Consider the following 14,100-nt stretch of genomic DNA (forward strand, 5'->3'; position numbering starts at 1 on the left):
CTTTCTTGTTTATAATTAGTTTCTTTGTTCGTGAATAATAATGTACATAGCATGTTGATGATTGTGCGGAAATGCTAAATGATCTTTTTTTTCTTTCCTTTCCTTTTCTTTTTTATTTGCATTTTTCAGAAATATTTAATGACAGAAAACAAAATATTTAAGATAATTTTCACAAGTACTTAATTAATTACTTGAATAATTCGAACTGCTTCTAAAATACGTATCTCTTGAAGTTTTTTTCAAATATGTTCCACCTTTAGTGAAAGAAGATTGCGTGCTGTAATGCATCATTGAGGACAGCTCTTTTTTATACGTCTCAAATCATTATTACAGGAAAAAGTATGCGTTAGAAGGAGTGAGAAGGAGCGAAAGAGATGTCACGTGAGCCATCTATTATAAATAATCCATCAACAAGCGAACCAGAAACGGTAACTGTTTTCATTTTAGTTTTTAGAATTACTAAGAAGACAGGATATAGAAGATGTTGTTTCATATAAATATATCATTAAAGGATGAAATGTGCATAATATTAGTAAATTTCCAAATACTGCTTGAGATTCTTTTGAATATGATTAGTGTTTCGCAGCAGAAATGTTTTATTTACGAGGAAAAAAAAAAAAAAGAAAAAATTTAATTTACTTTCAAAGATAGGCATTTTTCAATTAAAATTATTAAGCTACTAACTCTTATATAAAAAGGTTTCATGTTGACGAAAGGCAGTTTATGTTAACAATCCAGACATTTACGTAATGACTGGAAAAGTATTTGTCATAACATCGTCAGTTGTGAAAAATAATACTGTGGATCATAATATCATTCGAAGGAAGTACAGTCTATGTCATGAAATGCTTTATGAATGTGAATCAGCCGTACTTAATGATAGGCCGTACATATTAACGCTTTTTAAATGGCATGATTCTAGAAATCGTTCAAATTGCAATTCATATTTCAATGCATTCATTGTATCTTTACATATCCTAGAAATTCTTTTCTTTTAATTTTTTAGTTTGCCTGTTCTTTTTTTTTTTGGTAGGAGATTATAGAAGTAATCTAAAAAGCAGTAAATAAACTGTATTTGTATTTTAAATAACTATGATGACTAAAAAAATATTTGATCCAAATTCTCAAATAGCTCCCATTTTAAATTGTGTAAAAAGTTGAACTTTCTTCTTTTTCCACTAAAAATTCATACGTTTTTATTGTTTTTTATCATGTTTGATTTTTGGATGGTAGTTTCATTGTTAAATATTGCTAGATTTGCATGCTTGTTGTTATCAAAACATTTGGATATGTTGAATTTTCAGCTGAAAGTGCTCGCGAAAGTGATCCTACAGAACCAATCGAACGATGAAATAATCAGTGACGATGAGGCACGACGACGTCGCGAACAACTCAATCGACGACCATCATATCGGTTAATTAATTAATTAATTCTTCTTTGACTCTTCATATTGCTTTTTGTTTATACATAAAATTGAATTTCAGAATATCATTTCAATATACAGAGAATTATATTTCTGAGACTGTATATTATGATTTTTTAGTTTTTTAGAATATATACCTTGTAGGCAGTCCATCTGTAAAGCAACCATTGCTCTTTTAGATAAGTAAATATCTCTTAAGAGGAAATGGCAATTTAGTTTGAGACTGCATCGCTTTGTAGTTTACAGATAGAGAAATTTTAGTATATATATAAACGAAATTCGTTGACATATATCCTTAATGAAGTACTATATTTGATAAGTATTGTTTTCATTTTTTTTTAATGTTGTCCGACGCACAAAAAAGAAGAACTAAAACCTAAAAGATCACTTAATGATCTATTAATGCTGCATAAAAAAGCATTTGGTACAAATATATGATGTAATTGTATTTAATTATTTTGCGTTTCCACAGTTACCTCGAATTTACGTGTAGAAGGAATGAGCTGTTAGTTGTTATAGTATCATGCTGTTGCATTGATGCAGATAACTTTTACACTTGAATAAATAAAGTTTACGAGAATTCGGCATACTTTTAGTTTTTTCTTCAAGGTATTTCGTATTTTTTCGAGATTACATGGTTTGGTTGATAGATTCAGTTTATAATGAACTGAATTTTGTGTTTTTGTTTTTGTCAAAATAATAACTTAGAAATCTTTCGGTGATGTTTACTAGCTATTAGAAATTTAGAGAAAGAGTGAAGGGTACAATTTAATCTCCGACGTTCAGGTTTATAGTTTAAACTGCTACTCTGATTTATCGCTTTTAATCGCATTGTTCTCGTCATTTTTTAAAGAAATCATACACCAAATGATTTCATCGCTTTTTCAGCTACCATTTATCATTTAAATTGACAAATTTTTTGTTATACATTTTTTACGAGAGTTTGCCTCAATAAGTAAAGCTGTACAGTATTGTTGTTGACACTTTGTTCCTGCTCCTTTCCTCTTTCTAGTCTTTATTAACGAAACATCACCATTCATGGGTATTCTGCTATGAACAATCAGCATTTATTTTAGAATTTTTGTGGATTTGATTTTGAACGAAAGGACAGATAAAAAATTAAATTAAAGGTTAAAGGGTTAAAGTCGATGAGTTAATTGTGATTAAGAATGGAACGTGTACGAATAAAAAATTATTACTAAGTGGTTCGAATTTAAATGACATTCTGGGTGATTGTGAAGCTTTTAGATAGAGATGAGATCTGTTAATTGACCATGATTTTTTCTTCTTTCTTGTTGGAATTCCCGTGGAATTCTGAATGTTTCTCGTTGAGGGATTCAGATATTTGAAGTAGAATTTTATCGTATCTTTTTCATAGTTTTTTATTTTTCTTTTTGATTTACGAGATCTTTCAAATTATTGTACTGTTTGGAAGGGTGGAGTTTTGGAAATTTTGGAAATTACTGAATATGCCTTATCCAGTAATGGAAAAGTTAGAATATTTGTAACATTTCTAGATATTCACTCAACAATATTGGACGTATGTTATCCACATCACAGATTTGAAGCAACAATTAGTGAAGGATCAAATTTCATTTTTTGCTAGATTCTACCAGATATATGTATAGCAATAAAAGTGATCATAGTATTTTTTTTTAAATTATTATTTATCATTCTTCTTTTCTATATCTTTAAATTTGAGTTATAGCAATTCGAATGAAACGAATGAATTATTATTTTTCCTCAAGTGAGCAGAGAGCTGGGGAAAGAAAAATTTTGTGCAACTGTAGCAAATATCTTGTCATCTCGTGAATATGATTTTGTGCTATTATGACCTCTAAATTTCATTAAGTACAACTGTATTGCCATCAAATGATAGGATTTCAAGACATACGACTTATCTGGATTGTTAGAACAAACTGTTAGTTTTCGCTGTTCATCTTGGCATATTTTGATGAGATCCTGATGCTGATTCTGATCGGCTAAATGCATTAGGACAGATTTACTTGTTCCTAACTCTATATTTAGTTTCACTATATATATATTTCACTTTTTATATATTTCACTCTTTTTTTAATATATGTATTCCGTATTTGATCTGATATTGGTAATTTAGCCAAGGAAAATCATTCATTTTAAGCAACTTAGGAAATAATTAGTTATAGGCGAAGAAAAATTAAATTAGGTGAAAGATATTTGCAAATTTCTCCGAGAAATTGTCGAACATTCTCCCTAGAGAATGTCCTTCGCTTACATATTGTAGAAAAAAAAAAAAAAAAACCCCTTCATTCAGTGATGTAAATTTCTATCTTGTTTATTCATTAAGGAGAATTGTTACGGAGAAAAGCAGTTAGGAGAGAAAGTAGAGTTGTCTTTTTCACTCTCTCCTATATTCGTCATTTTCTATTCGAAGTGCAAGTATGACGTCAATTTCAAATTGTCGGATAGGATGGAGAGATAGAAGAGGTGAAACTTCGGCTAGTAGTAATTATAAATTTATATATACATATATGTTGATGTGTATGTGTATGTGTGTATATATGTGGATATGAAGACTATGAACGTTTTTCATTCCTCTCTTTTAACCTGTTTAAATTTTCAAAAGCTTTTTTAACTTATCCATTTATTTGTCTGTTTGCTTCTTTCAATTCATATGTTCCATATTCTTGCTTATATTGATTCAGCTTCATTTGTTTCCTTCCCGAATTGTAGATTTTTTTTTTTGTTAATTCTTTGATAAATTGAGGTGTACTGTAAAATTCCATTAAATGTTCATCTTGTAATATTATAAAAGATGTTGAATATTCCCAAGATATTTTTCTACTTAATTCTTTAATTTTTATTTTCAATTTTAAGCTTCATTAACTCTCTCTGTTATGGATAATCTAAAAGAAAGCTAAATATAAAAAAGCTTAGCAACAATAACTACCATTTTTAACGCTCTTTCATTTGCGTATATTACGCCTTTTCTGAGGAAATAATGACCATTGCTTGCTTAGCTAATGCTTACGTAAATAAGCTTTATTGCTTACTTCATATGACATAGTTGCCATGCCAGTCTTGCATTTAATCCTCGTATATTTCTTTCGAAAATAACTTTCACTATTTAATAGTCCAAATTTTATTTCTACTTGTTTCTTTAACTTCTCTCTTTCTTATATTTTTGACGCTAACACAAAAACATACTGAAAGTAAACAGGGGGGAGAGAGAGAGAGGGGAGGAGAAAGAAAGAAGCGAGTAATATGGTAGTGCAATCAGAGATGTTTATTCGATCGTTCCGTACTCTCTGATAAAGGGCCTTCTCATTTCTTTTGGATTTTTTGTTTTTTCGTACTTTGTACCGTATAAAAGAGCATATGCCAACCATACACACACATACATACACATACACATACACACATGCATACATACTACATACACAACTTGCCCGCAATTTCTCTTCCCTTCCCGTAGCATTTGTCTTATAGATTTTGACGTATGAAAGCTTTTAGAATATTTTCTCTTTTCCTTTGTTTTCATTCTTACTCGTTTGTTGCAGTACTTTCATCATTAATGGAACACTTTCTTAATGATAGTGCGGATCATCAGATTACTTTGCTACTCTACTACTTCATCGAGACAATATAAGTAATACTAAGCTCTCATTTGTAGCAATAATCTTTCATTCCGGTTTCTAGCACAAATCAAAAATGACTATGCATATATATGTGTGTGTATGTGTATGTGTCTGTGTAAAAAAATCGGAATAAATAAATGGAGGAGAAAAAGATGATACTTTATAAATATGAATTCTGCAATAAAGAACATTCTAACAAAATGGCTACCTTTTATACATGCTAGCAGAAATAGTAATAGTAATAATTCAAAAATTTTTAATGCTGTTGTATCAGTGATTGTAAATTTTTTAAACTTTAAATTTGACTTACTTTACTTAGCAATAAAGTGTTAGCTTTCTTCTAAAGCTAAAAGTGAAGAATAAATGCAAATGTGTCTGTCTTCATTCCGTCTGTTCTCAACCAGCTATGGATATATTATCCAATATCTAACGAGATGTTATTTAGCTGAACATATTTCCTGCTGTAGTTTATTTTTCTTTTCTCTTTCTTTGTTCTACTGCTATGCTCCTTCAAAGTAAGACATCTGAAAAGCAGCTGCTTTCTGTAATGGATTAATTTAATGATTCTAAATAAATTTTGTCATTTTATTTCATTTTTAATTTGAATTTAATTTTTGTTTAAAAAAGTTTTTAGTAACAAGAAAATTATTTTAAATAATCTTCTTTTTGGGATTACAGTACTCATGTTGCTACAATTCCTTTTAAAAATCAATTAATATTATATTTCATCGATAAGTGAATTGGATATCAGTATTTCGTTATATATTGCAAATTCAGTATATGCGTATAGGTAGAGAGATGGTTTTATACGACTCACATAGTTTAATTCGTTTAAATGCTAAACTGATGTTCGAATTATCAAACTATTGTTAGGATGAAGTAAAATTTCTTAAGATTTAATACATAACAAAATAACCAAGTTTTTTTAAACTTCATCTTTTGTTATTTTCAAAATTTTTAACTGCTTAATTTGATGTTTCTTTCTTTTTCTTTTTTCTTTTTACTCATTAAGTTAAGCAACTTGGAATAACTATAAAACCGCGTGTCATTTTCACAATATTCACTGTGTCGAATTATTCATTAAGTAAATAGTTGTAAGTTTCATAAGTGCTTCAGTAATTTATAACATTGTTTCGTAAGATAAAGTTTAATGAGACAAATATTCATTGTCATTTATGCATCCGGCAGTAGTCTATATTGGCTTAATACCTTGATCGGAAAATTTCAAGAAATTTCTCTTGCATAACAGTTTTTCACAATTATAAAATGTTCATAGTGACGAAGAAATTCAGATAAAGAGAATAAAATATTCAGAGGATATAACTCATTGAAATGCATGTTTTCAACATTTAAAAAAAAACATGTAAGACTCAATTACCAATTAAGAGAACGAATGTGAATTTGGATGAGTTTTTTGATCGGAGAAATAAGAATTTATGATAAATTTTTATAGTGAGAACAGATGAGTGATCTTGGTTTTACGTGAAGACTTAATGCGTGTATGTATATAAAAATGAGTGAAAAAAAAAAAAAAAAAAAAAGAAAAAACGAATATCACAAGGTATTGCTATTGTCTTGTCCATTTCAGTTATCTTTTTTCTGATCATAAAAAAAACCAAATTTAAACTTCAACTTAACACACCAGGATTGTTCTTCCTTCAATGTAATGCATATATAACAAAGGATTGCACCTCATAAGTATTTGTCAACGGATGGTTAAACTATTTCCGTTTAATGTGCTGATTAACTATTGTTACATGCTGTATTCGTTTAATTAATACTACCCGTAAAAGGCTAGTTGACGTTGAGATATTGGTTGAAGTGAAAAGTGTTAACGATGTCAGGAATTGCATATATAAAAGAGAAGTAAAAATAGAAGTTGAAGCTATTAAGACATAAGGAGAAATGATTTTTGATTTTTGCTTGCTTAAAATTTCCTTTTTTTTTTTTTTTTTTTTTAGCTAGTTGATAATTTATTTTGGTGATTTATTAATGAGGACCACACATATGATATATTAATTTGTCAGTTAATTAAATATCAAGTCATTGAACTGTCGAGAAATGACCTTGATATATAAGCAAATTATTATTAACAAATTTGTGCAATTTCATCTAAAATTCACTCTATAACAATGCACTTTTTTCGCACCTTTACATTCTCCTGTTAACTAGTTCATGAGGAGTGCATACTTTTTTTTTTTTTTTTTTTGCAAATTTGTTCATTTCTATGAATATTTTTGCAAACTAACGAAAGGTGCATTCATTATTTGCGCACATTTGTAAATTTTTATGCGCATCTCTGTCCGTTTGTTACAATGTAATTAAAAAATAATTTCATCAGTGTTTTGCACTTTCTCAGCAAATCAAGAATTGTTCAGTGAAATTGGTTGCTTTCATATAAAAAATATGTTTGCTTTCTCTATTACATAATGGGCTAGATTGTGGAAGCAACTGTGATTCTATCGATTCTTTTCTCATATCAATATATTTTCTTGAATTTTTCATTTGTTCTATCCACGTGATATCTTTTAAATGTTGGAACAAAATCCATGTTCCATTTACAGTTTTCGTCTTTTTTTTTTTTTAGAAAAAATTTTTCTCTTAATGAAAACAAAAGTTATTTTACTGAACTTGATATTAGTGCGTGTTAATATTAGTAATATTCCATTTTGAGAAAAAATTTATTGTTTAGTTTTTCACTTAAGAAATTTTGATTATTTATCCTTTTTCTCAGGACGTTGCTTAAATATTGTCGTTGACTTGATATTGAAAGCATAAAATGTTTTTTTTTTTTTTTCTTTTTTTTTAATGTGAGCTGTGACATTTTTAGGATTAGCATTTTAAGCTAATTTTCTATTCGGCTTTATAAAAGTTAGCAGTAAGTAGCGATGTATTATATCCATCTCATTGCCATCTTGATGTGTCACAAATGATAGTCTATAGAAGTTATGTTGTTGGAAACTTGACTTGGAACAAGACGAAGTTTAATTGTTAGCAATGTCAAAAATAGATATAAATAAGTGATGCTATGTTTGAATATATGAATTTTACCCTAGGCTAATGCAATCGACAAAAGAAAAGTCGAGTTGTACCTAGGTTTTTTTTTTCTCTTTTTTTTTTTTTTTTTTCTGAAATAAGCCTTGAACATGATTCTGCTTTACAGAATGATTCTAAAAGATTTGGAGACAGTAGATAAACAACTCAAAAAAGAGCCGGATGAACAGAGCGTTGCTTCGGTGGTTATTCAGCCATCTGCAGAATCAGGTTTGTAAGATTATTTCATTTCTGATATTTTACTTGTAAATATTTGTTGAGATATGTAGCATCTTTAGTTCAAAAGGTTACATTTGCATTGTTGTTTCTGTAACTAAGCAAGTATCGCTAAAGCTCTCTATTTGTTGGTCTAGATAGAATGCACAAAATCTGAGCACTAATTCGTATTACTGTGTTACCCATAATGTATTGAGTATTCAAGCCTTCAAAAAAAAAAAAAAGAAAAAATACTACTGGTGTGACAAATTAATGACCAGCCCATCTCAATTATTTATTAATCATTTTGATCAGGAATTTGTTTTATTCTAATTTTCATCCTTTCGCATAACTGTTCAACTTTATGGACGTTGTGACTTCTTCCACCGTAGATGGATTTGAATTTATCATTTACTTTGAGACCGCACAATATGATGTGTAAATAACGAAACTGCACTGAGAGATGATTACAGTGGAAACAGTTCGATCACAGATGTCTCTAAGACAGGATCCCAATGCTCAGTTATCGGAGCAACAAGCAATCTCTTCTCGACTTGAACAAGTTCAATACATTACACCTTCCGGTGCGTGTTTTTCTTTTTTAACGAATTATTTATCTTTTTAAATTATTTCCCACCAAATAACATCAAATGTTTTATATATTGTGACATTGTACTCTAAAATCCATTTCGAGCTCATTTTCAGTTTTAGGGCAGCAAGCACTCACATCCACTACCTAACGATACCTCATATATGACAAATAGTCTAAGATATTGTTCGTTGTGATAGTGGAGTCGGTTGAAGACTAATCTGATAGCATTATGTGCATTTTTCAGCACTAACTCTATATCAGTTCTGAGGAATATATAATCATCATTATTCAACGGATTAATCTGTTGAATGATCGGATTTCGCGTGGTGACGGTCACTTCAGAAGCTGGAAAACTCGGCTTTCATTTTTGAAGTTGGAAGTTTGCTAATAATAGTTGAGAGTTACAGGGTTGACACGTCTGCATACAACGAATGGCAATCTAACACTGAATTCAGCAACACTTACCAACATGCATAATGTTGGAGCAGCAGGTATGATTGGACAGTATTCACCAGTTGCTACTGTCGCAGCAGCAGCTGCAGCTGCAGCGGCTGCTGCGTCACGAGCAAGTACCAGTACATCAAAAAATGCACAGGTAATAATAGTTTTACCTATGTACCGTTCTTTCTTTTCTATAAATTTAGTGATTTATTTTTACAGGATTGCTAATCCTTACCCTCTTAATCATTAATTGGCAGAAGGAGATAGAAAAAGACTGAATGAATAGAAACAAGTAATAGGATATTAAAGAGAGGTGGAAATACAGCGTATATATTGAAGACCTAATTCCAGTTATAGAAATGTGGAATTATTTTTCCTGTATCGATGACTACTGATTACAGGAATTAGGCCAGACGGCAGGATCATCATCAGGACCAGTTCCAGGGATGCTGCCAGTAAATGCCGAAGTTTTGGGTCTCAAAACGATGAGTGCTGGTGGTGATGGTCAGCAGCAACAATATGTCCCGTCAAATCAAGGAACTAGTCAAGGCAGCGGTTTCCATTTTTTGATTACTTATTAGTTTTAGTTCTTTGAAGCCTTTCAAATCAAGCCTTCTTCAATCCTATACCTGCACTAATTATGATTTAGAAAAATGCTGGATTAAGCTAATATCTTCTAAGTAAAGTTAGTTGTTCTCACATCAAGGCTTTTCTGATTTCTTAGCAGAACATTTAAGGAATAGAACATTTGAAATAGTAGATTTTTCAAGTCTACCTTGATGGAGCAGTATGAAACTTAAAATAAGAAACGCACAAACAACAAACTATTCTGTAGAAAAAGGAATATTTGGGTTCATATTCAGTTTTTTTGGATCAGAAATGTACTTATAAATAGTAACATGCATATATATCGTATATATTAAGTTTTGAAGAGTAAGCTTGCCAAAAGTCTAAGATATCCCCAAAAAAATTGTTAGATCTTTTGAACTGCTTGTGTGTTTACTCCTCAAAACTTCAGGCATGCTTTTGTAATCCTTAAGTTAAGACAAAATCTAAACCAGAATAAGTGAAATTGCAGATTGGCAATCTACTGTGATCTCCGGTTACACATCATCTCCATCACCGCTTGGTATGGCTGGTGGCAGTCGAACAGCCACCGAAAGTGATGATAGCACACGGAAAAGACAAGTACGGCTGTTGAAGAACAGGTGAACAACTTTTAACTTTCAAGGAAAAAATAGCTAGAAATCGATGCTAAAATTGCATGACAAAGAATTTATAATTTTTTAAAAAAATTTTTTGGATTTTTTTTGCGCTTAGTCTCAGAGCTATTCTCACGCCACAGAATTCATACGTAAAAGTTTTTCATGCATCACGCATGATGCACTATATCAATTCGGTTATAGTAGTCTTTCCATAGTCGATGATTCTCTTTACCGTTGTTATTTAATTATTTGATCTTATTAGTAAGCAGTCAGTGTTAATTCAGTTATAGATTCTTGAATAACATTGCATTGTTTTAGGACTTCTCACAATCTTTTACTTTATTATTGTGCTGAATTGAAGTAATCGCTTTGAATGCATCGTAAAATATGTTGAGAAATAAATGAATTAGTATATAACTCGCACAGTATTGATTTCCCTTGTTTTATTATAGAGAAGCAGCAAAAGAATGCAGGCGGAAGAAAAAGGAATACGTCAAATGTTTAGAAAATCGTGTTGCTGTTTTGGAAAATCAAAATAAAGCATTGATTGAAGAGTTGAAGACGTTGAAGGAATTATATTGCAGGAAAGAGAAAAGCGAAATATAACTGTTTAAAAAATGCGAAGGGAAAGTTTCATTAATTCCGTTCCTTGAATTGCGTTCAGGCTTTGTTTGATTCAGGGAATCTTTTACGTCTTTGTAGGCGCGAAATTTCCATGTTTAGTTGTAAAAATTCTTTTAATATTTGAGATATTATGGCTTTCACAAGTGCTCACATATTTCTGAACAGGAAGTGTGAAAGGAATTTGTATACATGTTTGAGAATTTAAGACAGTTTAGCAAGGTACAGAAGCAGAATAATCATAACTTCTTAAAATTTAATTTAAAGATGCTTTTATGCATGGAAGTAGAACATTTTGATAGTTCTTCTAATATTTAATTTAAGAGGAATCCATGATATTATTGAATTTTAGCGGATTTTTAGCAATGGTATCGTATTTACTATGATTCCAGAAATTTTAACTTGGATTAATTTAAACTGATAGAGTTATTTTGGTAACTGAATGTAATATTAGTGTTTGATAGAAAAAAACCACGGTTCTAGCACTGTAAGAAGAAATCTAAACTAGCTGAAATTTAATAACTAAAAATTTTTAATTCACAGTTACTATTGATATCTTAAATAATGTTATTATTATTATTTTTTTTTTTGTAGTATGGCTAGGATCTTTTTTAAGCATGATAATTTAGTTGCTATGATTTTATGTCTTAATTTCTGTCTTTTCCTTTGATGGGATAAATTTTCATGCGTGCATTGTTGTTTACCCGGTCATTTTTGTTGTTTGCTTACTACCATCTTCTAATTCTTCTTTTTACTGTACATTTTTTTTCTCATGTGTATTTAAAAATCCGACTTTCCAGATATTCTCTTTATTGTGCGACAATGATAATATCCTGGTTTATCCATCCACTGTAAATATTTTTAGATAATATTAGGTTGTCTGATTTTGATTATATGTTTCATAAGTTCAATAAATATTAGTATAAGGAGCTATAAATATTGCGCATTATCCCCCCAAATTATTTTTTGTATATGATATAATTGTGGAAGCGATAATATATTCCATCACTTTTATTATGATGATGCGTTTTGCATTGAAGGTGGTGTTTTTTTTTCAACTATTAATTTTTAACGGAATTTTTTAACGAATGCTAAAATTGTGATTTCTTTCTTTTCTTTTCTTTTTTTTTTTTTTTTTTCATTTGAGATTGCTTCTGAAGGAGAATGAACAAAGCAGTGTGATATCATCAAAAAATGAAAATATGGTGATATAAATTATAGCGATAGTATACCGGTAGTATAAATTAATAACAAGTTAACAAAATGAATTATTATTATTATTATTATTATTAGAGGGATTATTTGTACAGATTAAACATCAAAACAAATGTTTTAGTAATTTAGGCTTATTTTGAGAAAATACGCATTAACTTTCTAGAAATTTAATACAAATAAAATTAAAAATTGCAAATATATATGAGGAGAGAAAATAACATTTTGCGATTATTCTCCCAACAATGATAAGATGATAATAGGGAGGTAAGGTTTTTAAAGAAAAAATGAGGAAGATAAATATTATATCAGTGCTTTTTTTCAGATAGCGAAGTGTTTTATCACTGATTAGTTAGCTATAAATTTATTGTTTCATCTATTCTTCTAAATATTAGATTTTTCAATAAAATAAAATTGGTTTTCAGCTTCATTCTCTTTCCTTTTTTATCGGGTCATCATCATTTAGTTTGATTGTAATAAATAAAGAAGTAGGATGCTAAAATTTGAAAGTTTCTATTGTTTCTATTCGTTTCCTTTTGTAATTTATTTTAATGTAATCGTTGATTTTTATTATATCTTTGAATTATTTTTGTTTTCTTTTTGGTAACTATTTTATAAAGAATGTGGGAATTTTATAATTCCTAATAATTATTGTATTAAGTACCATTCCAGAAAAAGAGAGAGAGAGAGAGGGAAAAAAAGAAAGGGAAAAGGTGTATTTTGTACAAGTGTACTTATTATTATTACTACTATTATTATTATTGCTATTGTTGTTGTCAACATTATCGTTTTAATAGTGTGAAAAAAAAAATTATGTAATGATTGAACGAGAGATTTTATAAGTTTCGTAGAGTTCAATCGTGAATTTCGAACACTTTGACAGAAAGGATGATTCGAAGAGATAATAAGTTTACTGGTTGAATGCATCGAATTTATTTGAATTTTCTAAGGTTTTTATTGGAATATTTTACTAATTTAGAGACTTATTTTGATCTCTCTTTCTGGTTCTCGTATTTCAGTAGTATTTTTGAAATGAATTATCACAAATTTTAATACATTCATTAATGTTCAATTAGCAGTGCTATCCTCTTGTCTTTGTCATATCTCCTTCCATTTTCAGTTAAACTGTCTTCTGGTCATTCTTTTCTTTATTTTTCTTCAATCTTTTTTTTTTTTTTTTGTTAACTTTTGCAGGTATTTTTAAACAAAACACATTTGTCCTTGTGTAGCATACAGAATTTTGCCATCAAATAAACTTATTATTTGGCAGATAAAATTTATTGTCTAAAAGTGACCAAGTTTTGTTTCGGACCAAGTTTGAATATGTATTATCTGAAAAGAAAAGAAAAAAAATTATTATTAAAGTAGAAGTCGGTTGTTTGTTATTTATTAATGAACATATTTATTGAAGCCAAAGTTTAGTGCCTGTTTAAGAAAGAAACACATGATGCATAGTTGTATGCACCCAATTTCAATCCTATAAGTGATTCGAAGATATTATACGATTAAATAAGCGTGAAAAGTTCCACTTCAAATGTTTTCGATGTTTACAAATATTTAAAATAATAATTGGAAAGGGTGTATGATGTAATTAAATCCAAATGTTATGGCAAAGATGGAAAGTTTGATGTGATTGAATACAAATGTTATGAAGATTTAGTTTACAGTTTTCTGTTTTGGTATCAATTGGTTTCATTTCATCTTTTAGTTTAGCATCAATTACGTTAAGCTTTGAGTTA

At 29.5% G+C, this 14,100-nt stretch overlaps 1 protein-coding gene across 2 annotated transcripts; it reads left to right on the plus strand.

Annotated features, from left to right (window-relative positions):
- Positions 1-374: 374 nt before the first annotated feature.
- Bma-crh-1 (bZIP transcription factor family protein) lies at positions 375-11,134 on the plus strand (the record flags this gene model as incomplete). Of its 2 annotated transcripts, XM_001897175.2 has the most annotated exons (8): positions 375-428; positions 1,305-1,414; positions 8,205-8,305; positions 8,764-8,874; positions 9,290-9,477; positions 9,725-9,878; positions 10,402-10,531; positions 10,981-11,134. In XM_001897175.2, 8 exons carry the CDS (start codon positions 375-377, stop codon positions 11,132-11,134), a joined length of 1,002 nt encoding a protein of 333 aa, XP_001897210.2. The 2 variants fall into 2 exon arrangements, with proteins under 2 accessions (XP_001897210.2, XP_042933706.1); XM_043077772.1 differs by lacking the exons at positions 375-428; positions 1,305-1,414 and having other exon boundaries at positions 8,206-8,305; positions 9,725-9,866.
- Between the last annotated feature and the right edge of the window lie 2,966 nt (positions 11,135-14,100).

This window comes from Brugia malayi (assembly GCF_000002995.4).
Source record: "Brugia malayi strain FR3 genome assembly, contig: Bm_v4_Chr1_scaffold_001, whole genome shotgun sequence".
Classification (NCBI taxonomy): Eukaryota; Metazoa; Nematoda; class Chromadorea; order Rhabditida; family Onchocercidae; genus Brugia; species Brugia malayi.